The sequence below is a fragment of the Bactrocera oleae genome, chromosome 6 (assembly GCF_042242935.1).
Source record: "Bactrocera oleae isolate idBacOlea1 chromosome 6, idBacOlea1, whole genome shotgun sequence".
Taxonomy (NCBI): domain Eukaryota; kingdom Metazoa; phylum Arthropoda; class Insecta; order Diptera; family Tephritidae; genus Bactrocera; species Bactrocera oleae.
Genome location: NC_091540.1, coordinates 3,467,310 through 3,494,377, shown reverse-complemented (window position 1 = coordinate 3,494,377; position 27,068 = coordinate 3,467,310). Strand labels below are relative to the sequence as shown.

The following is a 27,068-nucleotide window of genomic DNA, read 5'->3' as shown; positions in this document are numbered from 1 at the left end:
GGTTGTAGATTTTCAAAAAAACAACAACAAAAAAAGAAATGCAAAAAGTACCGTTTTCAAGTGTCCGCCAGTTGGCATCTCTTCAGCCATTTGCCGTTGACTGTCGGCAAATAAAATATGTGTAAATATGCAGCCGCTTGCACTTAGCAAAAATATCAAATTTCCATAATGACTATGTTGCCACCGCCATTTAAGTTGCCCAAAAGTATTTACGGTACATACTCATGCAATTTAGTACACTCCCACTTGTGTAATTTGTTGTTGCGCACATTGCTTTGTACCTTCTACTTTTTTAGACGGCAACCAGCTGAAGTGCATTTCCCCAAACGCTTAACGAAATTCAGTGGTCTCTCATTCTTCCTGTTTCTATGCGCTGACATTCCTTCTTACTCTGCATTCTTCCTCATACCTTTTTTTAGTCTCAACTCGCCTTCTGTGCTTCGAAATCCCGCATATATTCTAAAATTTATGGTTATGACTCTGTTAGTGCTGTAGATTTGTTTTCGTATAATGTCTTTTGTGACATTTATGCTTGAGCTGTCTGCCCTTCTCGTATGTCGTCATTATGTAATTTTCAGCTGCAGCGTCGATTGAATAACAAGTGGTTCTTGGTTTTCAACGCAGCTGCAGGAAGTTGTAGTATGCTGCAGTTTTACAAGTACTTGAGTAGTTTCTGAGGAAAGTGAAGTAATGCTTTTGAAAAAATGAAAACACAAGTCTACCCTTGTAATAAAAACTTGTCGCAAGTTTAACGACTTAAGATTTGTAGAAATAAAACCATGACCTCCAAAAATATTTAAAGTGCGATTTTGGCTTGGAAGACGGAAAACGTCCTGGGCGACCAAAAATTTTTAGAGATAAGTAATTGGAAGCATTACTCGATGAAGATTGTTGCCAAATATAAGGAGTGCTCGCAGAATCTTTGGGAGTTGCTCAAGCAGCCATTACAAAACGAAGTTGTTTTTGCATCGGTTGGTGACTGGTGATGAAAAATGAATCCATTGCGACAACCCTAAATGCAAGAAGTCATACGTAAAACCCGGCCAACCAGCTAAATCAACAGCAAAGCCAAATATCAAAAAATATCATAAGCTTCTAAAACCGCGCAAAACATTAATGGGGATCACTACATAAACAGCCATTCAAATTTAAGCGAGCGATTGCCGAAAAATGCCCGGAATTTGTGACTAGACAAGAGGCAATAATTTTTCATCATAACAACGCTCGGCTTCATGCTTTAAGACTGGTTAAAAAGTATTTAGAAAACAGCGGCTTCGAAGTGCTACCTCACCTGACTTATAGCACAGACCATGTCCTTTCTGACTACCATTTATTCCGATCGCTGCAAAACATCCTCACTGGAATACGGTTCACATCAGAACAGGGTATAAAAAACTAGTTTGATTCATTCATGGCAGCCACAAATAGGCAGAAAGATGAGAAAAGTTTTAGCTTCAGTTGGGCAATAACCTATCTTGAAAATAAATCATTATATACACAAACGTCAAGCAATAATATTATAACTTGGACCACCGAAGACGATGAACCTACTGGATATTAAAAATAAGCTGTTACGGACAAAACATAAAAAAATAGCGAAAGGAATTTTTATGACCGTAGTAAAATGAGTTTGAGCGAAGGAGCAACACTCAAAAATATCAAAGGAACATGTTGGACATCGTTCATAAATATTTGGGTAGGCGAAAGAGTAATCTCCCAACTGACCAATTCATTCTTCCTCCTTTCTTCCTTAAATGAAAAGTGGAGCAAAATTGACTCGAATTGCTGACTTATCTAGCGTATTATACAGATCAGGCCCCAGTGTTCCAGAACTTAAGAAAATGCTCACTCGAACTTTAGCGACGATTTAGAGGTAATCACTGAGGTCGAGGATTTTATTGTAGCAAAAAACCTAGCGTATTACCAAAATTGTATCGAAAAGAAAGAAAACATTAATCAAAATCAATTTCTCTTGAAAAAAATAAAGGATGTACGTACTTAAAAAACAAAAAATCATAAAAAAAAAATAGTTCAAGAAATGTTTACCGCAGGGGAATGGGTGTGAAAATTATGCACGTGGAAAATAAAAAATATATACAAAATTAATATCTGGATGTATGTATATACACAGCTAAAGAAAACACAAAGCAATTAACAAAAAAAAATATAAAAAACACTGGTGACTAGTACGTAGACAAAAGCGAAGATCCACAAACATAAAACCAGCAAAGACAAGCAAACAGTGAACAGTAGCGGCAGCAATAAGCAGCAAAAAACCGCTATCTACCAGCTTTTGGGCAACACAAACCCTAAATCACTACTAACCACCAGGCCATCTTTTGTATGTATGTTAGTGTGCACCGGTGTGTGACGGCACTAACCACTACATAATGCATACATACCAACATATTAACATAAAAGAAAGAAAAAAAACACACCAATAACAATAGCAAAAGCGACAAGAAAAGTCATTAGAGGCGCACAACTGCCAACAGTAAAGTCGACAAGCCGCAACACCAAGCGCTCTTACCAATTTTAGTGGCTTGCCAACACAGCTCAAATTTTTGTTGCTGGTGCTGCTTCTGCAACTGTTATATGTTCGAGCGTGTTGCCGGTCACAAATATGGCTGTGAGCCGGCGATATCGCCAATTGGTACGTACGAATACCCACGCCTTATCACCACTGCCGCCAACCTTGCCAACAAGCTGAAAAAAACGCTTGCTCATTCAATGCACCGTGATTTAGCTTTACTCTCGCTATGCACGCTCTCTTTTGGCATGGAGAACGGCAATAACAGCTAAGTTGGCAAATGCAGCGGTGCATGTTCATGGATTACAGTTTTCTTTTGATTGCATTTGTTTGTTTTCTTTATTTCTTTTAAGTCCATTGAATGCTAATCTCCAGCCTGTAAGTGCATTTTTATGCTGCAATTGATTTCTCCATAAATGCTAATTTTATGTTGCGCTTATGCACATGAAGTGTTACATTTTTTCTCACACACGCATTAATTTGTATATGTTTATATGTCAATGGTTTATGTCAGAATAGAAGATATAATAGCATATAAGTTTAGCTGAAGGCAATCATATTTTCTATAGTCTGTGAGAGACTTTTTTTCTTTTGAAAAACTCTTTCGAAAGCTTGATATTGCCATCCTGAAGAGATCATTATAAGATGAAGTGAACTTTCTGTATAACATATTTTATTTTTTTATATCATCGAGATCGGGAAGAAAGCTAAGAAAAATTATACTAGAAGATATTGTCCGTACAATAATCTACTGTTGAAAACAATCTAAAAATTACGGCTTTACAAAAATGTTTAATTTTGCCCAAACTTTTGGTTGTTTTTGAGCTGTCAAAAACTAAATAGATCAAAAAACATTGTACAGAATATACCGCTATAATTCTGAGAAAAAGACGCGTTTAAAGACGAACTGATAGAGCTGACTGTACTGAGTGGCGACATTTTAGAAGTATATAACTCAAAAACTTTTTAAGATATCGATTTGAAATTTTGCTATGTTTTTTTTAAAGGTATGAAACATATCGAAATATGCTAAGAAGAAAATCGATTTTATTCAAGAACTTGATTTTGCTTTATATTATAGAGATATTTTATGTATAGATAATCGATTTCCACACCTCGATTCATAGAATATAAAAAGTCAATTAGATGCAGCTAGTGGAAGAGTTTTCGTAAAATATTGATTTTAGAAAAGGATATAGACTACACAATATTTATCGTTTCAAAATTTGGTATAAAAAGTTATTTCTTTTTCAGAAAAGTGTAGGATTTTCATTACCAAATTAATACAAAAATAGGTATATGTTATTAATTTTTTTTTCTCACCGTTTTCAAAACAAATACAATTCCAATCCAACTAGAAATAATTCGTTTAGACTGCTATGCCTTTCGATCGCTTATTGAACCGCTTATTGCACAGGTAGTTGGTAGGTAAACTTCCGTAAATGATGGTTGAGTCAATAGAAAACGGGTTCTGGTTATATTTTGTATAACCGAAATGAAACAAACACAAAAATACACACCAAACTTGATCTTGCAACACAAAAACAAGAAATTTCAACTAGAATGCGAACGAGAACTCTTTGCACACACTATATCTTTTGTGCACTCTTTTCATAAATTTGTTAGAATTTGTACACTCTTATTTTTTGGATATCTGTGCGCTCGCTCAACGCACTTTGCTACACACTTTAATTATAAATTATACACAGAAATTTATTTGACATTCACTGACAACGACTGCCTTTTTTCGGGGGCGTATTTGTATTTTATTGACGCAGATATTTTTGCAATGAAATGAAATTCACCTTACACCTTTATTATTGCACTGCACATATAAATATATTTATGTATTTATAAATGTGCATATCTGTATTTTATTGTTTCACGTTTTTTATGAGTAACTGGTTGCTTTTCAAATCTTTTTTTTTTTTAATTTTTGCCTGTGACGCACTCTATGTTTATCCGCCAAAAAAATGTGCTGGAGAAGCGCTGAGATCAACAGCTACGTAAGTACTTAATTTTTGTATATTTTTGAGTGTATGTGTGCACACTGAGTAGTCCACTCGTGGTTGTTTTGAGAGTCCAGACGGTTTTCAGGAGTGTGCACTCGCGAGTGGCTTGAGCGAGTGAACAGGTAGTTTTTCAATGCGTGTATGTATGTATGTATGTCTAAATTAATATGCTTGTTGTGGTTTTATCTGCTGCGAGATTTGTTTGCTTTTAATTTGTAGTCGTTGTTTAATTATTTTATTTTTACTTTATTGCTGGTTTTACGTTTTTGTTTGTTATTGTATTTGTTGTAAACGTTATTTTAGATTGCTGATTTTTCGTTGTTATTGTTGCGTTTTTAGTTAACTTGTTTATGTGCACAGCTATTTGCCAAGAAATGTGATGTAAAATATTTAATTTTGCTTACACTTTTTAGCGTTAGTTGTTTTTTATTGCGTTGAAACTAAATAAGTTTAAAGTTTCCTCTATTTTTCATACATTTTACTAAGAAAGAAATCAATTACTTAAATATTAGACAATTGAAGTATGAAATTTATTAGAAATTCTTACTATACATACATACATACTATGTAAATACTTATTCCCTGAAGAGGGTATATTAATATCCAAATAAGGGACCATAGTTTTTGAGATATGGATCTGAAATTTACACGCATATAGCTATCATACAAACTGAACGATCAAAATAAAGTTAATGTATGGACAACTTTTTTATTGGACAAGAAATCCTCACGAAATTTGCCATGGCCTTCACCAAGGCAGTGGTACAATACCCGAACAAATTTTTTTACCTCAGTCCACTTTAGCATATAGCCTCCATAGAAACTGATCCACCAAAATCCAGTCCTTGTAAGGAAAACGTTTTTATTTGTCAAGATATCTTCACGTAGAAATTGCTCAGATCGGACCACTATAGCATATAGCTTTTATTTGTGAAGGGTATTTATTATAGCTTCGGTGCAGCTGAGGTTAAATAAGATTATTAAAAATTTTAAGCTGTTAAATTTTGTATTTATTTAACAGTTTTAATTATTTGATTTAAGAAATCATAGAGTAAATATTTTAAAGGAAAACTATTTACTATAATTTAACATTTTTCGTGAATTAAATGTATGCCTTTTTTTGAAAATTGGATTGTTGATATATTTTTTTAAATTATTTTATTATTATTATTTTATTATAGTATTTATTATCTCCAAAGAAGTGAATGAATGAATTGAATTAAATTTACAAACATTTTTTAGAACTAATTTTTTATAATATGTTTTTATTAATTTTTAAAGTGTTAATGGCCTTAATTTTTGGTGCCTGTATATAATTGCAAACATTATTTAAGCCTAATCTGAACAAAATAAAATATTATTTTATACTTAAATATTATTTTGCTGCTAACAAAAAAACAACTCTGTAAACCAAAAACATAAAAAATTAAATTAATTAGTTTACTTCCTTTCAATACAGTTTTCGTGAATTAAATTTATTTTTAAATTTTAAAAATTTGCATTTGTATATATTATATATTAATTGTTAGCAGATGTATGATCTGTATGATAGTGCATACTTAATTTAAGCCCTTATCTAAGCAAAATAAAATAATATTATGCTTTTTTTACCAAAAAAATATTTTACCGAAAAACACAGCGAATTTTTTAATAAACCAAAAATACTTCACCACAGTTTTTATCACTATTTCATTATGCTCAAATATGCATAGCATAAAAATTTGGCTTTCACTTTACACGCACATTTTCACATTGTACATACACATGCACTTTACTCGTTAAATTTTTTACTCGAATATCTTACCTATCATTCATTGCACTTTAGCAGCTATTTCTTTTGCTTTGCAACATTCCGTGTAAATCACAAAATTTATTCAATATTTATATTATTAACACACACACACATTACATTTACATAGATTACTTTCGAAGTAATCACAAAAACTGAGATTTTGCTTAAAACTTCCGATCTGTGTCTATGTCGCTATAGATTCTGTAGCCAAACAACTAGTAAAGGCCTAATAAATAATTTGTAAAAAATCATAATTGCAATTCGTCTCGCCCCTTTTTCGTCTCGCACTCACAAATTCACCTGTGATTTAACACTTATTAACAATACTTTATGATTATTATTTTTTTTAATATGTTTTTCAATTTCATATTTATTAACAAGTTACTTTGGCAACAGCGCGTGTAGTTTTTATATTTTCATATAATTGTTTTTACTCGTCACAAGCAGCCATTTCTCAAAATCAGTTGCATTTGCCGAAAATTTACCTTTTTACCTTTACTCGCGCGCGACTGCCGACCAACCGAACATACTAAACGCTTTGAGTAGTTAACGCAAACTGTGGAACTCTCGTAGCCAACGATATTAACCATCCGGCTAATGGGGCAAGTAAACTACTAGCTGGCCATAAGTGCAAATGCACTCAATATATGTACTTGGTGGTAGTTATACATGTGTTAGTGTGTCAACCATTGACTGGCGGATGTATTTTTCGGCTAATAAACGCTCTTCGCAGCAAGAGATTGTGTGAGAGTAGTTAATAGTGAGAAATAAGTCGACTTTATTTTGAGCTACGGAGTAAAAAAGGATGAGGATGATGCTATCATATTTGTTAACACAAAATGTATTGGATATATTGATTATTCATATAAAATTTATTATTAATATAAATTTTTTTATTATTATACAACTTTTTATAAATATATAATAAATATATAAATTTTAATTTCAATTAAATTTTTAAAAATTTATCTGATGCATAATTTACACTCAACTAAATAGGTAACATAATAACAGTTACTGCTAGAAGAAAGATGATGTTTTTTATCAACTCACATAAATTATTGCATTTTACAATTTGGATGCAAACAGGGTTGCGTATTTGTTAAGGGGTAAGAGGTTGTCAGAATTTTCAGAAAATCGATGCTTTTGCATTATCTCAAAGTACAATATCTTTAAAATATTCTCTGAAAATTTGAAGTAAAGCCGACAAAGCTTTTTTGAGTTATTCGCAAATATTTCTCGGGCGCTTTGGAAACTTCTAGAACACGTAGCTAGCTGCAGTTGCAAGCGACCGGCAAAACTGAGTGTAAAACTTAAAATGCGTTTTTCTCAAAAGTATTTTCTTTGAACTTTTGACCACTGTAGCTCGAAAACCGCTAGGTGGATTTCAATGCAATTTATACAGCTTTTAGAAAACTTAAAAAACTAATGCCTGTCGCAGGATTTTTTTGTTTTCGATTCTTTATAAGCAATTGTTGGATTTTCCCAGAAATATAGAAAGTTTTTTCTGATTTGGTTAATAAAAAAAAAGAAAAAATGTATTACTAAAACCAGTTTGCTCTTCCCCTTTCAGATGAATCTCCGACGATTAGTGACGGTGACCGCAAGGAACTACGTTTAGAACTAGTTCAATACAAACAGCTACAAATTTCTGTCAAGTGAAGTCGAATACTTATTTAACGATGTTTTTACTCTTATAAAATAAAATAATTTACTGGCAAAAAAAAATATTTAACATTGTCATCTTTCTATGTTTCTGACTATCTTAACATTTTAATTCAAAAATTTGGATTAATATTTTGATTTTCGAGTTGTGAATTTTTTAATTCAATAATTTCGGATCAAAAATATTATTTTCATTTTTTAATTTCAGGATCGAATACTGAAAAGGATTAGGTCAAAAAAAATTTCTTTCAGTGAAGAATTTCGGATTAAAAATTCGTTATATTATTAATATATAAATATAAAATTAATTTGTAATCCGATTATTGGGATATATTTTTTTTATTCCGGTATTTGGGATTAAACTTGTTTCATTGGGACTAAAAAATTTTTTTCGGTATTTGGGATTAAATTTTTTTTCCAATCCGCTATTTTGGATTGAAAATTTTTAGGTCATTATTAATTAAGATTTTTGGAATCACAAAATAAAAAAAGTTTAATTAAATTTAATATTTTTAGGTTAATTAATTTTTTTTTAATTTCGTGACCGAGTGTAGCATGCAACGTAGTGTTGAAAAAAAAGAGAATTGGTGTGTGTAAAGAGAGAGAGAGCGGAAACTTGTTCATTCGATGCTTCCAGCGGCGTGCGCTCTTTAAGAAAAACTCCGTGAACTCGGCAAACGCAAACCTTTAACTGCCTACTTGATTGCACAGGTAGGCACAAAATACAAGCATTTTTTTCACGCTCTCCCATAGTGCTTTCGGTGAGCAAAAAGTATATATATGTATGTTCACATACATACATATGTGAGGACGCACTTCTGCAGCATATTTTGCGAGTGCAACAGCTACAACAAAATCGGGACACAGATGCTTTATATCGGACAATGTTAAAAAATGAATTTTCATGCCCAAATGCCAATAAATGTGTTAATATAAATATTCATTTTTTTTCTATAACTGTAATTTTTTTACAATTGAAACACTTTTTTTTTCAATAGCGCAAATTTATTTTCCGCATCAAAATTTAATTATAAAATAAGATTAGAAAAAAAAAATATCATTGTTTTTATAATTTGTCAGCTTAAAGCTTAAGTAGCAAATTTACGCTTGCTACTTATTAATGTTCAAAACAAAAATAAGCAGAAAATAAAATAAACGCTCTAAAATAACCTAACGCACAGAAAATTTATACAAACATACGCTTCCAAATATACACACACACGCGAAATTCTCACACATACCCGGCGAAACAACTTAACGGTACTAAAGAATTTCCTACATTAATACCTAAATCTTGATCTCCTTTGGTTGCTTGTCACCCTTCACTTCATTGGCGTCCATTGTCTTTTTTGGTACCAAAGCCTTCGACGTAACTACTAACGCTGCTTCCGCTGGCTTGTTTGTCGTTGTTGTTGCTGTTTGTTTGTTGTTAATATCCAATTTCGGCGGCACACTTAAATCTATATCCATATTTGTATGAATTTCAACACGCATTTGTTGCTTTTTTTCGACGCGCAATTGTTGTTTCGGCACTAGCGGCACCTCGACGTCGCCAATCTTTTTCGTCTCAACTACCGGCTTCTTAGCTTTCGGTATGACTTTTACCTCCTCCTTGTGTTCTAATATCGCTGGCATATTGGGTAAGGCACCCATGCCAAGCTTTTGCTTCACTTCGGCCAAAGTAGCAGCGGCGGTTTCGCGTGCTTTCTCAGCGCCCATCTCCAGCAGATACACCAATTCGTTACGCCGCAACAGCTGTTGATTGATTTTATTACGTATGGGACGCAGATGTTCGACAATCTCTTCAGCTACGATCATTTTGTACTTGCCAGTATCTATGCTCTTGGCCTCATCGCAAATTTGTTGCACACTCTTACCGGAAAGCAGTGAATGTATGCTTATTAGATTACTAACGCCCTGGCGGGTTTCAGGACTATAATGGACGTCCGAACAAAAGTCTGTGACAGCCTTTTTGACTTTCTCTATGATGACGTCTGCATCATCGGTTAGATTTATTACTGCTTTTGGATCAACATCGGACTTGGACATTTTTTTGCTGGGATCACGCAGGGAACGTATGCGCGCCGCACTCTTATCACTGATGACAGCATGACAAATCGGGAACGTATTGCCGTATTTGGTGTTGAATGTTCGTGCTAAATGTTGTGTAAGTTGTATATGCTGTATTTGGTCCTCACCAACAGGTACATGGGTGGCTCTGCACAATGGAAATTCATATAATACCTAATAATATTATTTGATAGAATTGTAAATACTTGTAAAGCATAATATCTGCTGCTTGCAGCACTGGATAAACAAATAAGCCCAATGGCACCTCTTTCACGGCACGTGTCTTCTCCTTATACTGTGGCAGATGACCCAATCGTGCCATCGTTGTCATGCAGCCCAATATCCATGACAGCTCTGCATGCTCTTTCACAGCTGATTGCACAAATAATGTAGACTTTTCGGGGTCAATGCCGCATGCTAACATTGCTGCAGCCATATGAAAAATGTTTTCACGCAAAGTGATAGGATCCTTGAACACATTGAAGAAAATATCGAAGTTTGTTTAGCAATCACTTAGAAATTGAGGTTAACTTTCTTTCAGTGTTAAGCAACTCACTTGTGGCACTGTTAATGAATGCATGTCGACAATACAAAATGACACATCCTCTTTGGCATTCTGTAACCTAGTCCAATTTTGTACTGCACCGAGATAATTGCCCAAGTGCAAAGCACCAGTGGGTTGTATGCCTGAAAAGACCTTTTGTGGATATTCAGAGTTCTGCAATAAAAGTTCTTACATAACATATTTTTTTAAATTTCCAAACAAGGTAAATATGTACATCTATGATTTCTTTGGTTTTATGCACTGGACGCATGGATATGCCCTTTCGCGGTTGATTTTGCAACAGCAATGTTACACTGCTTCCACGCAGTGCATCTCGCGCGGCGATACCTGACAACACCTTTAAAGTATTCATTATTAGTTACACAAAACGAAAATACAATATATATTTTAAAAGTTTTATGCTTTTAGTTAAATAAAATTATACTATTTTGCCAAAAGAAAAATTTCTGAACTGAAAAATTGAATTGGACAATTTTTTTACATTGACAGTTCTGGTTGCCAACCTAATACATTTTGTAAACTTGAGGAATTATTGAGTAGCGAAGAAAAGCGGTGTCAAAACAAAAACCTGCAAAATGTTTCTGACATACTATTCGTAAGAAGACTGAATATTAAAATTAAAACCATTTATTAAGTTATTCTTTGATATGAGCACATTCATTTGTGAATAGATATAAACTAAACGACACTGCAAGCCAAAAATTATGAGGAAACAGGTTTTAAAAATACATACTGTATGTATTGTAGTATTCATATATACTCGTATATAGAACATCTGCTACACATATTTCCTATTTAGAGGATCAATTTAGTGTCCCTACTGTTGTAGGGGTTTTAGTAGTTTTCCAAGATTTAAACAGAACCGCTTCCGAATTGCAGCTCTACTAAACCCCAAGCTATACTAAAGAAAACAAACCAAATAATGGATTATCGCAGTGTTTTCCATTTTTATTTTTAAATGTTTCCTTTTCTATACTATTACCATTAAGTTTCGTAACTGATTTCGCATATTTTGTTAAATTTTACATTTGTTTACACTCATTACACATGTTCATTGATGAAGGATCAGTATTAGCCTAAACTCATTGAGACCAAAACTATTTCGCAAAGACCGTCACAAATCTGCACAGTTAAAACGATCGAATTTGGAGATGTAAACCTCTTCAAATTTAGACTTCCAGCGCAGAGAAATCACAACTTTTGTGACTTTTTATTGCAAAATAAATATAATTTAACGAAATTGAAGGCAGAGTGAGTTTTCTAATAAATGTTAAGTGATTATTGCTTCGCTAACCTAGCGCCTACTGTGATTAGAAGTTGATGGGTTTGCCAAACGCGGCCGCAACATTCGCTTCACGAAGAGCTTCAGAGCATGTCTGCAAAAGAAACTGTGTTAGTAAAATATTACATTATTTATAAACCATTTAGGGGGCATACAGGATGGGCATGGCAGACACGGGCAACGTCTTCAGATGCGGCGCCGTATTCCATCGCTAAAACGGCTTCGTTGATCAGTTCACCAGCGCTCTGTTAAAAAATCGATTTGTATATTGTAAATTTCAATTAACATGGCTTCATAAAAAATCTACTCACGGGTCCAATTATATGTGTGCCCAATACACGATCGGTAGCCTTATCCGCCAAAACTTTAACGAAACCATCTGTCTCGTTATTGGTCTTTGCACGCGAGTTAGCCATGAATGGGAATTTACCAACTTTGTATTCAACACCGTCTTGCTTTAATTGTTCCTCGGATTTGCCAACCCACGCAACTTCGGGATGTGTGTACACAACACTTGGCACACAGTTGTAATCAATGTGCACATGACCACCAAGAATGCCCTCTACGCAAATAATGCCCTCATCTTCGGCTTTGTGTGCCAACATGGGACCGTGAATGCAATCACCAATGGCGTAAATGTTTGGTACAACAGTTTGGAAATTGGCGTTGACCGGCAAGCGTCCCTTGTCGTCTTTAACAATGCCAACAGCGTCAAGACCAAGACCTTCAGTGTATGGACGACGACCAACTGACACCAATAATGCATCGCAGGAAATATCTTGCTTATCACCAGACTTGGCATTTTCCACAGAGACCGTTACGTTATTGCCACTGCGCTGTGCTGCAAGCACTTTGGTTCCCAACAAGAATTTCAAACCTTGTTTTGTCAGTACTTTTTGGAAAGTTTTGGAAACCTCAATGTCGATGCCAGCACCACCAATAGTTTCCATGAACTCCACAGCAGTGACTTCAGCACCTAAGCGGGACCAGACAGAGCCCAACTCCAAACCGATAACGCCAGCACCAATGACAACCATTTTTTGTGGCACCTGCTTGAGTGAGAGCGCGCCTGTGCTTGATACGATAACCTCCTCATCGATCTATTTAACAAACAATACATGAGTTATGCAAAAAATGTAATTGAAAAATTATTCTAAGTACTTACCTCGATACCAGGGAATGGTGTAACTTCACTGCCGGTGGCAATCATAATATTTTTGGTATTTACTGTTTCAACACTACCATCATCTTTCGTAACTTGCACTTGATTTGGGTTGACAATGCTACCAAATCCAGTTAACTGGGTTACTTTGTTCTTCTTGAACAATTGGGCAATACCTCCGGTAAGCGCTTTGACAGCATTGGATTTCTGCTGCATGAGCTTTTCCAAATCCAATGAAACACTGCCGCAGTTGATGCCGCGATTGGCTAAATCACCAGAATGTGCCATGTGGTAGTAATGTGAATTGTTTAACAAAGCCTTTGACGGAATGCAACCAACATTAAGGCAAGTGCCACCCAATGTAGGATTTTTCTCAACACTAACGGTCTGCATATATAATACAATTAAATTTTATTACATATAGCCAATATAAATTAATTACGATATACATACTTTCAATCCTAATTGGGCAGCCTTGATGGCAGCGACATAACCACCTGGACCGGAACCAATAACAACCAAATCGGCTTCATGTGTACTCGAGTAAAAGCGACCATTTAAAGCTCCCAAAATAGCGCCATTTGTGCGCAAAGGCGTCTGCAAATGATAAGAATTATATGTAGGTAATTAAAAGTAACGTGATCACGAGGTCATCACTTAAGTGACATAGCCATCGGCTAGGCAGCAATTAAACCTCACAATCAAAATTTTATAATATATATAAAATATATAATGTACGTGTTCACGTTTTAATTGGCGCTTATCAGTAAGTAAAATACTAAATTTGCTTAATAAAATATGATAATAAAAAAAAATTCCTTTACTATTTACTTTATAAATTTAAATCAATCAGCTGTTATGATATGATTGCATTATATGTATATGCTCTTTTGTACGCCTGCGCCCGCAATTGTGCTTCTAATTTTTAATGCATTTTGTTGCAATCAATTATTTTTACATTTCTACACCAAAGGGAAATATTTAATGAAAATTACACCAAAAATACACTCGTTTATACAATGTTTTTATCTGTAGCTCTGCATAGTCAATGTCCATGAACCTTTTGAATAGGTTAATTCAGATGAATTGCATAACCACAAAAAAAATTCCACTAAACCCGTAAAAATCCCACGTTCACAATCACTTTTTCATGATTTTTTTTTTGATAATCTCACCTTAATGGCTGTTGCAATGGCATTACGGAGAGTACACTGCATTTTGAAAAGTATTTCGTTTTTTATTATCTTAACTAAATGGCTGAAATACCAATTTCTACTTCTACTCTCGAACAAGAAATTCCTCCGGTAACAGGCGAATAAATTGGCTACGAAATATTTAGCAGCGAAGTGACATAAAGAGCGAGATGTCAAACTACAAAGCAAATGTCAAACAAGAAATTGCAAAATTGTTTGCGTTGGCAATAATTTTAATTAAAATAATCAACGATATTAATAATAAATACCACTAATAAAATTTTGTTGTACAAAATTTTTTATTTACAATTTATGCATGCAGTTTTGAAATATTTAAAATGTATTCAAATATAAATAAGTATTATTTATGGGTTTCTGCACATTCGTTAACTTTAGCCAATACAAAAACCTTTTGCTTCTCTTTCTATCTCTAACATTTTTTCATTACACTTTAATTTGTAATTTCTGCCAATTTTGTCCAGCTTTTGACAGCTTTAAATGTAGTCTGACATTCGCATTTGGTCAGTCTCAAGATGGCGATAAAATCGAAATCTTCAGTGTATTTTTCGCAAATTTAAGTTTCGTTATTTATATTCAAAAACACGTAAAAAGTACATATAAATACGTAAATATTTGTTATTAAGTTGATTGGAACACAAATATAACACCAAAGGCGTAAAAAAGTGGCCTTGGAAGTTAATTCAGTGCAGCAAAATATACCGTCGCAGCAGAGCTGAATGCTCAAGTTGGCAAACGCTATGCAGACGAAGCAACACTAGCAGTACGGGGGAATCGTAACGGCAGACAATTTTTTAGTGCAAATAAGAACAAAATAATTTCTAGAGTCCTTGGTGTTAAAACACACAAAATAAGGTTTATTAAGTGAGTGGGGAGTAAAAAATACACATATTGGATGAATTTCTCGCACCTTTGTGTATAACACCGATGAAGTGGTAGCGCTAACTTCTATATAAAAGCCAGCATGATGAACAATTATAGTAACATGATGATTGGCGACCAATTTCGCAAAATGGAAAGTACAACATATTCCCCAAAGTCATCACCACATGGTGGCCGTTCACCTGTGGTATCAAGGCAGGATTCTTCGGGCACACTCAAGACTACAATATCACTTGGCAAAACGCCGACGATAATACAAACAGGACCTTTTTACTTATGGAAAGAACCACCAGGTAAATGCGATTGGCATATGCGCTGCTTGTAACAACGAAAATATTGTTTTTAGAATTTTAGTAACGAGAATGTTTGATTTTACTTGATTAGGCAAAGGCGAATTGACGGGTGATAAAGACTTAATGACAGAATATGGTTTGCATCACACACTAACTAAGTTTAAGGATAAAAAAGTAAAGGAATCGCTAGCATCGTTTCTACCCAACCTACCTGGCATTTACGATACCACAAGCAATCTGGTTAGTATTTAGATTTCCATAGCAAATACATTTTACGATATATAAAATACACCATGTAATAACATTGCAGGAAAACAGCACACTGCGTAGTGTTATTGAAAAACCGCCGATTGTGGGCAAGGAATTAGTGCCATTAACTGCCGTACAATTAGCCGGTTTCCGCCTGCATCCTGGACCTGTAAGTATTCTAAATACACACTAGAAATTTTGCAAATATTTGATATTGTGTTCTTTTTCTAGCTACCTGAACAGTATCGTGCGCTGAATACGACGCCTGCACGTAAACACAAAAATAAGCATAAAAAGCACAAACATAAAGACGGCGCTGTGCCACAAGAAACATCACTCATGGGTAAGAACTGCAACGCTATGTTATAATAATACACGTTTAACCGCCTACTTGCTTACAGATTCCGCTGGACTTGAGACCTACGAGCGTAAACATAAAAAACAAAAACGGCATGAAGATGATAAAGAGCGTAAGAAGCGAAAAAAGGAGAAAAAACGTAAAAAGAAAAGTCACAGTCCAGAGCCCTCAGCTGCAGGATCCGTGGCAGGTGGCAGTGGCGGCAGCGGCGGTGGTACAGGTGTTGGTGTAAGTGGTGGCAGTGTGGGTGGCGTTACAATGGGTGGCATACCGCCAATGGTTGGGAGTAGCGGTAATGCGGGTACAGTAGGTGGCGGTGTAAATGTTATGCCCGGCACAGTGGCAGCTATGCAACAGCCAGTACAACAACAACAAATGACACCAGCGCCGATGCTAAATGATATGGGCACGATATCACAGCAATTAATGCTGTAAGGATGTGACAAAATGCACTCGTGGTGCAAAAGTGAATGCAGCAACAAAAAGTAATGAAAATGTGAATCAAAAAGAAAGCAAAATACAAGCGTCGCGCTGAAACTTAATATTGCAAGATAAAACACAAACACACATTTTGTATCCTCACACAATTAGCAAACTAATATATAAACAACAACAAACTCAGCAAATGTTTATTTGACAAATTGCAATTTTCTTATGTAGATTTAGAAACTGTAATTTAATGCTTAGTTTAATATTAATTAAATTTTGTTATTCAATACACACTTTCCAATTCAAATAATTTATTCTAATCAAGAAAAAGTTGTGTATAAACAAACAGCTAGTAAATATTTTTTATTTAAAAAGTGTGACCGCATAATTAATTTAGTGTCGTAGTCGTTCAATGAGTAATATCTATGGATGTGTGATTAAGCAAGCGTTAATAATAAAATAATTACAATTTAATAATGATACCTTAAATTTATAATATAAATAAGGTTGGAATTTTGTGTTTTTTTTAATTAAAATACGACGACTTCCAAATACAAAAAATAAATAACAAATATATTGTTTAAAAGAACTATTGATGGCACATTAGTTTGTATTAAAAGTAAATTTAATTGCAATATCGCTTTAAATAAATTTTCATTTTTATTGTGATAATGATTGCAAAATTGCATATCCATGGATAATTTGGAAAGCAAGCCGCTGGTAATTTGTAAATTTAGAAGCATAATTAATCAAGCATTAAAACCACCATTGTGTCAAGAGCGCTGCACAGCAGCACTATTGGGCCAAAATTTACATACATACATATGAAATTGAAAAAGGATATACATACATATATAAATATTTACAAAACATTTTGATTAAAATTACCGTTAGTTTATTTTAATTTAGTTTAGTATAAAATGACGTTTTTCTTTTTAGGGTGTTTAATATAAAATAATACTTTAGCAATTAATATGAGCAAGTAAGAAGATAAAAAATACAAATGTATGAAAATAACATTAGTGGCGAAAAATTAAAATAAAAGTAAACAAATGAAGTTACAAAAAACGCTTGTTCAATACTTTGTCACCAATATGGATGCAAGTTCATATACAGATGTTATGGTGCTACCGGGCACAGGTAGTTTATTGAGTATTGCACGTGTCGAAAGGCGTCCGTTATTGGAAAACCTAGTGCTCATATGTGCGCGCAACATATTCAAAACGCTCTTATACAACCAGCAAATACTCTGATGATCGGCGATAAGTACGTGTTAGTTTCTTTTAAAATTATTATTCTTATTTGTTTAAACCATATAAACACACTTAGCTACCTGACGGATATGCCATTTGGCCACAATCTTGGTTTTCAAACACTGCTCGTTGGTACAGGTACGCATATGGACGTGGAGTGATGTGCTGCACTTGAAGAAATTAAACGATGATTTGGCAAAGCATTTTATGCCAGGGAAGATTTGAATTACTTCCTAACCCGCTAAAGTTTTGACTGCACAGTTCTTCATGAATAATCGCAAAATGTTAGTTTTCATCGATTAACGATTACATTTATTTATAGCCAATTTGCCAAATAATTTGTTTAGAGAAAAGTGATGGGAAGCGAAAATTTATGAATCACACAAAAACTCAATGTCATTGAATCCCAGAGAAGAGAGCGCTCTTAAGTTTTAGTGGAGTATGCTCCAATGTGAGCACTTACGATATACATATATTTAAAACAAAATTTTATGTACTTTTTGGAAAAAAATATACTATTAGTGAAAGTAATTTGTGTAATAAAAAGTTTCCCTTTCACTTTACTACATTTCAAAGCGTAATTAAATTTCCCGAAAAAAATAATCAATTGCAAACATTTCCACTGCTTTCGCTTCTCTTTTCTTTATATACCAGTGGCAGAGAATGAATAAATCAGCTGTTACACAAACAACAAATGCAGCGTGAAAAGTAGCAACAAAATACCATAAGTGTAATTTATTGCATTCTGCTGATTTTGCATTTCTTTGAATTAAAAAAAAAAGTTAGTACTCAATTTTTGTCTCTTTCTGCGCGTAAACAGTGAAATTTGATGAATGGAGCAAATACAAGTGGAAAAGCTGAAAACGCAAACGTCAATGTCAAACAGATACCCGGACTATTGAAGAAACGTTTCCTTATCACAGATAGAGGGAGGTGCGCTGGATTCGTGGATGCGTAAGTTGTATTGTGAAATTCGAGAGCAGCTTTGAATTAGTAGCTAAATTCAAATAGCATTGCGTAAAACACAGCGGCAAACATCAAATGGAATATACCAAAAAAGTTTAGTTTTTTGCTTTCAAGACGAAAGTATCGCAGACGGAGCCATAACTGTTGAAAATCGATAAGTGATTTTGTCACAGCAACGCACGTGTTGGGGAGCCAGACACTGGGCTGACATTGTCACACATACATATGCACAGTGTATAAGTGGTTTTTGTGCAGCGCTTTATGGAACAGACGTGAGAGAGTCAATCACTGCTGATTGCCTAACTCACCAAAAATTTGGAAATCAGAACGCGCCACATTTGCCGTTGTGTTCTCTGTCAATTGCTATTGGTGCGTTCTGCTTCTTCAACGTGATCGTGAAAGGCAAAAGAGTAGAATAAAACGAAAATTTATACATTATTTTTTCTCAAATAAAAGCTAAAGTAAAGAACTTTTTTGCCTACCAATAGAAACTGTTTGCGTTGGATTTAGTGGTGGTAACGAAAGTGGTGCCAGTAGGAGCGGTAGTATTGGCAGTCAATAAAACAGTCAACACAGTGGATTCTACGCCTGTGGTTGTGTGCATTTAAAACTGTGGAGACGCAAAACATTAAAAATTGTAAGTCAGTTTAGCGACGCTTATATACTAGCAATACGGGTAACAAAGGCTATAGCGTACTTAGTAAAGACTATAAAAATATGTACAAACAAACTTGTACGAATCTGCTAGAGCAACCACCGGAAAAGGTCAGGGAATGGCTGAACGGTTTCGACGCTGTCATCACGGATTGCGATGGTAAGTGTAGAAAAATAAATAAAACTATATATGTACATATGATAAATAATGTATAGCGATGTGCAAAAAAGTTTGACCTTAAAGGTCACTTGGCTATGAATTTTACAATTGCAATGTGATAAGTGTTTTGTGGTGGCATATATGAATTTGCATTGGGTTCTAATAAACAATGAGACAACATTGCGTAATTCGTATTGGTAGCGGTATCTTAGACTCTTTTTATAATGTATGCTGCGGAAATTTTCGTGTGCGTTTTGTTGACGTTCAACCAATTTATTCATATACATATGTATATATACATACATACATACGTGAAATGTGTAGCGAAGCCAAATTTATGAACTGTGACACTGTGAATATGTGGTCAAGGTGTCGTCTATTAGGGCATTGACAATGTCACGGCTGCAAATTCTGTATGACAGTATACATACCCACATGTGTACCATATATTATGGTAAACTGGAACTAACAATAGTTTTGTGTGTGTATGTATTTGTCCATATAAAGTTTCAAGTCAGTGGCCATTTTATTATTATTTTACTAATTATGTTCCCACTTTCTCCCGCCTAGGTGTGCTATGGGTTTACAGCAATGTCATCGAAGGTGCTGTGGATGCCATGAATCGTTTTAAAACGATCGGTAAAAAGATATTCTTTTGTACCAATAACTCGACCAAAACACGACAACAATTGCTTGAGAAATCGCACAGCATGGGTTTCGACATCACAGCCGACGGCATGATCTCTTCAGCGCATTCAACTGCTGCATACCTGAAGGCGCGCAATTTCCAGAAGAAAGTATATGTGATAGGCGCCGGCGGTATAACGGGCGAACTGGATGCTGTGGGCATTAAGCATAGCGATGTGGGTCCCGATGTTATGACTAGCACATTGGCCGATTATCTGGCAACCAGCTTTAGCAAAGATCCGGAAATTGGCGCTGTGGTTGTGGGTTTCGATGAACATTTTAGTTTTTGTAAAATGATCAAAGCCGCTTCGTACTTGGACAATTCGGAGTGTTTATTCATTGCAACGAATACTGATGAACGCTTTCCGATGCCCGGCATGGTGATACCCGGTTCGGGTAGTTTTGTGCGCGCAGTACAAACATGCGCCGAACGTGAACCTTTTGTAATTGGCAAACCGAATCCAAGCATTTGTGAGTGGTTGATAAATGAGGGTACAATCGATCCGGCGCGTACGCTAATGATTGGAGATCGGTGAGTGTTGAATTTAGTGTTATGTGTATCGCATTTGCTAATAATACCATAATTCGCTTTTAGCTGCAACACCGATATACTGTTAGGCTACAATTGCGGTTTCCAAACGCTGCTTGTCGGCACCGGCATACACAAGTTGAACGATGTGGAGGCGTGGAAGAAATCCGATGATCCCGAACAGAAGAAACTAATACCCGATGTCTTTTTGCCCAAATTGGGCGATTTGCTGCCATTTATGTAGTGTTAGTTTTAGACAGTAAATATTGAATCAATTCTCACAACATCCGGTTCTACTTTAACGGAATTGATTTGATTTTTATCCGGCTAAGGGCTGTAAAATAAATATGAAATAATAACAAGCACTAAACGAAAGCAAAAACTTAAACAGAAGCAGAAACACACAACATTGCTACAAATATATATATATACATATATTATACTTTACTATTATTTGGTATTATAATTAGAAAATATTCTTTTCGTAATGACAACAATTTTAGCTAACATAAACTTATATGCTAACAATTTTTAATACATTTATATGTGTACAACAGCTTATTTTTTAATTATAGTTGTGTATTGATGTATTGTAATTTACATTGCTGTCCGACAATGTTCTTTTGTACAAATAGTGTTATGAAAGGTCGAGTGTGAAAAAAATGTGAATAAACCAAAAAGTTAAATAATAACATAACAGATTTGTAAAATAACAAATTGTTACAAAATAAATGAAAAAGGTAATATTTCATGTGATATGCGCTTATCACAAACCAGATCGAAAAGGGTTAAAGGGGCATCATGACTCCAGATTGATTATATTCCCCTATAAAAACCGTTGGAGCTTCAGAATCGTTTTAGACATAAAAGCCGTTGCAAGTTGTAAGTAACGTGAATTTTAGTAAGAAACAGTTATACGCAAATATGTATCAAGGAAGTTGTGTAAATTTGTTGGAGCAGCCTTTGGAGCAGGTGCGCCAATGGCTGGACAGTTTCGATACCATTATTAGTGATTGTGATGGTGAGTACAGCGTATTTTCAACGCTGCCATAAAATAAAAAACAAAACTATAATTTTAAAAATCTTACCCGCACTAGGTGTTATTTGGCTGGGCGACAATGTGATTGACGGCGCTGCGGCAACTATGCGCCAACTCAAACGTTTGGGCAAAGAAATTTATCTTTGCACGAATAATTCTACGCGCACGCGTCAACAGTTATACGAGAAAGCGCATAGCATGGGTTTCGACATTAGCGCCGAGCGTATTATATCCTCGTCCTACGCCACTGCCGCCTATCTGAAATCGCGTAACTTCCAGCGCAAAGTATACGTTATAGGCACGGCAGGCATAACAGACGAACTGAAGGCGGTGGGCATTAAGCACACTGAAGTGGGTCCTGATGTTATGACCGGCCGGCTGACTGCATACATACAGTCCGGTTTGCGTAAGGAAACGGACATTGGCGCTGTTGTAGTGGGTTTCGATGTGCACTTCAGTTTTTGTAAAATGATTAAGGCTTCAGTGTACCTGTCGGATCCGAAGTGTCTGTTCATCGCTACAAATATGGATGAACGCTTCCCAATAACTGGCATGGTTATACCCGATGCGGGCAGTATTGTGCGCACCGTGCAAACGTGCACGGCACGCGAACCGATTGTGATTGGCAAACCGAATCGGAGCATTTGTGAGTGGTTAATTAAGAATGGCAGCATTAAGCCAGCGCGTACGCTTATGATCGGCGATTGGTGAGTGGCTTTGTGTAGTATTGGAATTTTATACAAATTTCTAATTGTATACAATTTTTTTGTTGCAATTTTTAGTTGCGGCAGTGACATAGTGCTGGGCCATAATTGCGGTTTCAAGACGTTGCTTGTCGGCACTGGTGTCAATCAGTTGAGCGATGTGCATATTTGGCAGCAATCCGGTGATCCGGAACACAAAAAACTCATACCTGATGTTTATTTGCCGAAACTCGCTGATTTGTTGGCGCTTCTTTAAGCGCAATACGGTAGCAAAACATATTTTTATTATGAATATTATCCTCAAATACTATTATATAATATGATGTAATTTATAGTTATTTTTTCATGCATTTATATTTTTGTATTATATGAAATTAAGAAGTGAATATTATTTTAAAATGTTCATCAGTAGAACACTATAAATATTTGTAAAAACATTTTTATGCGCTAGTTACAGCGCATAATATATAATTTTTTGATATTTTGACGTTAAATATTTTGCCGATTCATATTTTTAAAATTTTTTTGTATGCATATAAACAAAATAGTTTATTTTTATTGTTGTTGAACAACGAACATAAATAGGTCTTTGGAATGCGGCTGGCTTGACATTCCTGGACCAAAAACGTATAAATCGCATGAATAATATTTAGTTTTAATTTTTAAAATAATATGTATGTATGTAAGTATATATGTATGTATTTTCCAGAACCAAAAAATAAATAAAATTGTAAACAAGTTCAAATATTGATTTTTAGGGCGGCAAATAACTTGAAAATGGTATCTATAAATATATTTTCTAACAAAACAAAATAGTAAATAATCTTCAAAAATATATTTTAGTAAAATATTTTGCAAAACAAAATCATTTATTTATTATACAGCAAAATAATCGCTTTACATACATACTTGTGTATGTTTTTCCAAAAAATCTCCAATATATACATACATACGAGTATGTATGGAATATATGTAAGTTTGTATATTTAGCATATTTGTTATAGCTGATTGATTTGCACTATTATGTATTTATTAGTCAGAAATTCAATTTTAAACAAATATATATACTTGTATGTACGTATGTGTGTCTGTACAGGTGATTGCGACAAATACTTACTAAGCAATTAATCATTAGTAATAACAGTAAACAAAATAATCTCTTAAAAAAGATTAAGTTTTGAAATTGTTATTTTGAATTAGTACCCTTAGGAATATTCCCTTTTCTAGTATAATAAAAACAAGCAGCAGGAGGTGTAGCATTAGGAAACTAATGGGCTGTTATCAATCACTTTATCGCAATAAAATTAATTGACGTGTAATATATTTATATAAAACAAAAAAGACGTTAACTTCGATTGCACCGAAGTGAAAATACACTTCACAAATAGAAAAGTTTCTATACTTAAAAAATTCTTGATTTTGTATGTCAGCTTTATGCTATAGTGGTCCGATCTGAACAATTTGCTCGGAGATAGAGTCAATATGTCAAATTTGGTTGAAGATATTTTTTTCAAATAAAAAAGTTTTCTATACAAGTACTTAATTCCGATCCTTCAGTTCGTATGGCAACAATATGATATAGTGGTCCGATATGGGCGGTTCCGACATATGAGCAGCTCCTTGGCGAGAAAAGCATGGATCGATATATATAAAACGGGCAGACAAACGGACATGGCTAAAACGACTCAGTTCATCACGCTGTTGATTTATATTATATAGTATATTTTATAGGGTTTCCGTTCAGTGTATAATTACTTTTAAAAATCTGCTGATGTTTACTACGAAAGCAAATATTATATATTTATATATGTATGAATAATATATACAATACTGACTCATAATCGGCTATGTAAGTAAATATAAGTACGTGCTACGGCGAAAACTTGTTTATTCACATGTCGGCAGTTGCTTATCACAGAGACATGACGACAGTTTTGCATCAACTAGCGGCATCGTTTCGGAATAGTACGTAGTCTACGTTTATTTAGTTAAATATGGACCCCAAGGCATCGATTGTTATCGTGCTTAATGCTTTAATTTCCATCGCAATGCTTAAAATACATAGATATAAATGTTATTATTGTTGTAGCGGTTGTAGTTGAAAATATTTCCAAATAATTTTGAGAAGTGTTGTTGAATTCATAGTTCGCCGGTTACGTGAGTCCGACTGTCGTGAGAATGGTGTTGTAGCAATAATGGACATATATTTCTTTCAGAATTTTCCTGCAGAATAAATAGAGACCACTCAGAGAACAACAAACCCACACTAAACTTTGGAAAAATTAGACATTATTTGCGAAAAGTTAGATCACAATCTATCTCATACGTTAAGAATAGAAATTGCAATATACTACATATCTATACCTGTATGGGTTCTAAATATTGTTGGGGACTAAACACGATCTACGAGTATAAAGTTGCCTCGTGAAACGCGGGCAAGGCATTTTAGACATTGTAGAAGGCTAACCACGACCACAAATCTCCCTCCACGGCACAAGTAACAGCTGTCAAAAAGACCAACCCCGAAGAAAATATTGTCTCATTGAAAATCACACGTCTAAAAAAACACCCGTTATAATAATGATATAAGAGAAGTTCAATACCTCTTCCAATTGTTGTCATATTTACTCACAAAACTGTCTTTTTTACATAAAAAAATAATATGATCATATTTATCAGCGCCTCTCAACTGTTTCCAATCTCACACAGAACCTCTTGATTGTACTTTTCTTTACTTTATACAAACTAAGAAATAGAGAAGTATAGATTCAGCTTGTCTCTCAGCGATTAGTTATCATTTCTTCTGTAACTGCTGTGGATACTTTACGAACATTTGTGGCACGTAATTCAACGCTTGTGCTAGAGACCGTGTGGATTGTTAAAAGTAAAGCCGATAAAAAGTTCTTCGGTTCGTTAAAAATTATATAAAATAATTACCAAAATTACAAAATAGTAAAATATGAACAAAAATCAGCCTACGAATTTGGCAGAGCTAACAAAAGCCGAAATTGCTAAGTGGCTCAACGGCTTCGATACGGTGCTCACGGATTGTGATGGTGAGTGATGATGGAACAGTATTTTGTTTATTTTACCATTTGAATAGCGTATACAAAAATCGTGCGATAGTAAAAGTGCTGAGTGGTTTGTATTGAGCGACGAAGAAGTGCTGAGCAAGCGAGAGCTTTCTGTTTGCTTTAACTGCTCTTCACAATCGTTTGCTAGCTAAATTGCTGTGTCGCATTTGATTTTTAAACTTTCACTTGTAAAATATATACTCTAACTCACATAGGCGTACTGTGGCATGAAGGCGTCGCGATAGATCGTGTACCCGAAGCTGTAGCATTACTAAAATCGCTCGGCAAAGAAGTTTATTTTGTTACAAATAATGGTGTCAAGACGGGTCGTGAAATTTGGAAGACAGCTACGACGATCGGTTACGATATAGACGAATCTCGCATTATAGCGCCCATACAGGCAATTGCTGAGTATCTACAGGCGCGTAATTTTCGTAAGAAAGTCTATATAGTAGGCTCGGAAGCCATACGCAACGGCCTAGCTGCGGCAGGTATTGAAAGTTTCGGACCCGGTCCCGAAGTACTGCAGGGTACACTAAATGACTATCTTGCGCAGCATGTGGCCACACAAGAGACTGATGATGTGGGTGCAGTTATTGTAGGCTTTGATGAACATTTTACATTCGCAAAAATGTTGAAAGCCTCCAATTATATTTGCTCGAATTCGGAATGTCTCTTCTTGACCACCAATCTCGATACAGTGCATCGTTATCCCGAATTTCGTATACCTGGTACTGGTGCGCTTTTGGCCGCCTTGGAGACGTGTGTGGAACGTAAAGCTTTGCAGTTTGGCAAACCGAATGCGGAGATTTGTCAGCAATTGATCAAGTCGGGGAAAGTGCTGCCAGAACGTACGCTCATGATCGGAGATGTGTAAGTAGAGACATAGGGAAGTGCATCATTAAGGAAAGTTTGATTTAAATACTCGTATATATATTCTTTAGTTGCAAGGTCGACGTCCTATTTGGTCACAACTGCGGTTTCCAGACTTTGCTTGTGGGCACAGGCCATAATAGTGTGTATGAATTAAACGAGGTGCTGCAGAATTCCAGCGAAAATCCAGAATTTATACCCGATTTCTACGTGCCTTCATTGGGTGATATAACAAAGCTTATTTAAGAAAACCGAGATGACTTTATTAAAAGCGGAGTTATGTATAACCTTTCGTTTTGATCTGCGCCCGCAAGAGAAAGTGGTCTCGAAGTTTTTCAGCGTCTGCTGAGAAGCATTTGCTATCAGTATTTATATTTCTCTTTCAATTCTTGATTTGGCTTTCACTGAAATTATCCAGCCTATGAAAAAATATAATAAAGACTTTATTATTGTTGATAAGCCTTTTTACTTTTATTTTATTTTTCTACTTATTTAACACTCTTTCATAAAACTGTTTAATTATTGAAATAGCTATGCATCACCGAAACTACACCCTTTATACGCCATGTACTCTCATTTTCCTTTCGCACATTTAAATATTATATAATGACTGGAATTACTACCAGGCT

General features: G+C 34.9%; 7 protein-coding genes and 1 long non-coding RNA gene across 15 annotated transcripts in view; 4 read left to right on the top strand and 4 right to left on the bottom strand.

The window, feature by feature from the left end:
• The window catches only part of nuf (rab11 family-interacting protein nuf), a 119,154-nt gene extending 112,243 nt beyond the window's left edge, over positions 1-6,911 (bottom strand). For 4 of the 8 annotated variants that reach the window (XM_036358285.2, XM_036358296.2, XM_014233005.3 and 1 more), the window contains exons 1-2: positions 6,347-6,889; positions 3,854-5,023 (exon numbers count right to left, since the gene is read on the bottom strand). The gene's annotated coding sequence lies outside the window, so the exon portion shown is untranslated. Of the gene's footprint in view, positions 1-3,853; positions 5,024-6,346 lie in introns of all 8 variants that reach the window. The other 4 variants (XM_036358288.2, XM_036358289.2, XM_036358297.2 and 1 more) reach the window with 4 other exon arrangements.
• Positions 6,912-8,982: 2,071 nt separating this feature from the next.
• On the bottom strand, positions 8,983-11,097 carry TrpRS-m (Tryptophanyl-tRNA synthetase, mitochondrial). The gene is made up of 4 exons (XM_014232966.3): positions 10,849-11,097; positions 10,626-10,787; positions 10,276-10,538; positions 8,983-10,217 (listed from the first exon to the last, which is right to left on the bottom strand). Exons 1-4 carry the CDS (start codon positions 10,984-10,986, stop codon positions 9,287-9,289), a joined length of 1,494 nt encoding a protein of 497 aa, XP_014088441.2. The 5' UTR covers positions 10,987-11,097; the 3' UTR covers positions 8,983-9,286.
• A 457-nt stretch (positions 11,098-11,554) lies between these two features.
• On the bottom strand, positions 11,555-14,425 carry LOC106616341 (dihydrolipoyl dehydrogenase, mitochondrial). The gene is made up of 6 exons (XM_014232956.3): positions 14,254-14,425; positions 13,532-13,675; positions 13,082-13,465; positions 12,228-13,016; positions 12,072-12,161; positions 11,555-12,010 (listed from the first exon to the last, which is right to left on the bottom strand). The coding sequence occupies exons 1-6, from the start codon at positions 14,293-14,295 to the stop codon at positions 11,945-11,947; spliced, it is 1,515 nt and encodes a 504-aa protein (XP_014088431.2). The 5' UTR covers positions 14,296-14,425; the 3' UTR covers positions 11,555-11,944.
• Positions 14,426-14,785: 360 nt separating this feature from the next.
• MED19 (mediator complex subunit 19) lies at positions 14,786-16,556 on the top strand. The gene is made up of 5 exons (XM_014233034.3): positions 14,786-15,464; positions 15,556-15,704; positions 15,775-15,882; positions 15,945-16,056; positions 16,115-16,556. The coding sequence occupies exons 1-5, from the start codon at positions 15,254-15,256 to the stop codon at positions 16,504-16,506; spliced, it is 972 nt and encodes a 323-aa protein (XP_014088509.1). The 5' UTR covers positions 14,786-15,253; the 3' UTR covers positions 16,507-16,556.
• A 118-nt stretch (positions 16,557-16,674) lies between these two features.
• On the bottom strand, positions 16,675-17,972 carry LOC138857939 (uncharacterized). Its single transcript, XR_011397168.1, has 2 exons — positions 17,834-17,972; positions 16,675-17,780 (listed from the first exon to the last, which is right to left on the bottom strand). It is a non-coding gene; the product is annotated as an uncharacterized lncRNA (long non-coding RNA).
• A 595-nt stretch (positions 17,973-18,567) lies between these two features.
• LOC106616342 (glycerol-3-phosphate phosphatase) lies at positions 18,568-21,446 on the top strand. The gene is made up of 4 exons (XM_014232957.3): positions 18,568-18,707; positions 19,208-19,533; positions 20,104-20,752; positions 20,816-21,446. Exons 2-4 carry the CDS (start codon positions 19,437-19,439, stop codon positions 20,991-20,993), a joined length of 924 nt encoding a protein of 307 aa, XP_014088432.1. The 5' UTR covers positions 18,568-18,707; positions 19,208-19,436; the 3' UTR covers positions 20,994-21,446.
• A 143-nt stretch (positions 21,447-21,589) lies between these two features.
• LOC106616352 (glycerol-3-phosphate phosphatase) lies at positions 21,590-23,237 on the top strand. Its single transcript, XM_014232972.3, has 3 exons — positions 21,590-21,770; positions 21,847-22,495; positions 22,571-23,237. The coding sequence occupies exons 1-3, from the start codon at positions 21,674-21,676 to the stop codon at positions 22,746-22,748; spliced, it is 924 nt and encodes a 307-aa protein (XP_014088447.2). The 5' UTR covers positions 21,590-21,673; the 3' UTR covers positions 22,749-23,237.
• Positions 23,238-25,406: 2,169 nt separating this feature from the next.
• LOC106616360 (glycerol-3-phosphate phosphatase) lies at positions 25,407-26,878 on the top strand. Its single transcript, XM_014232981.3, has 3 exons — positions 25,407-25,548; positions 25,782-26,439; positions 26,511-26,878. Exons 1-3 carry the CDS (start codon positions 25,452-25,454, stop codon positions 26,683-26,685), a joined length of 930 nt encoding a protein of 309 aa, XP_014088456.2. The 5' UTR covers positions 25,407-25,451; the 3' UTR covers positions 26,686-26,878.
• The last annotated feature ends 190 nt before the right edge of the window (positions 26,879-27,068 follow it).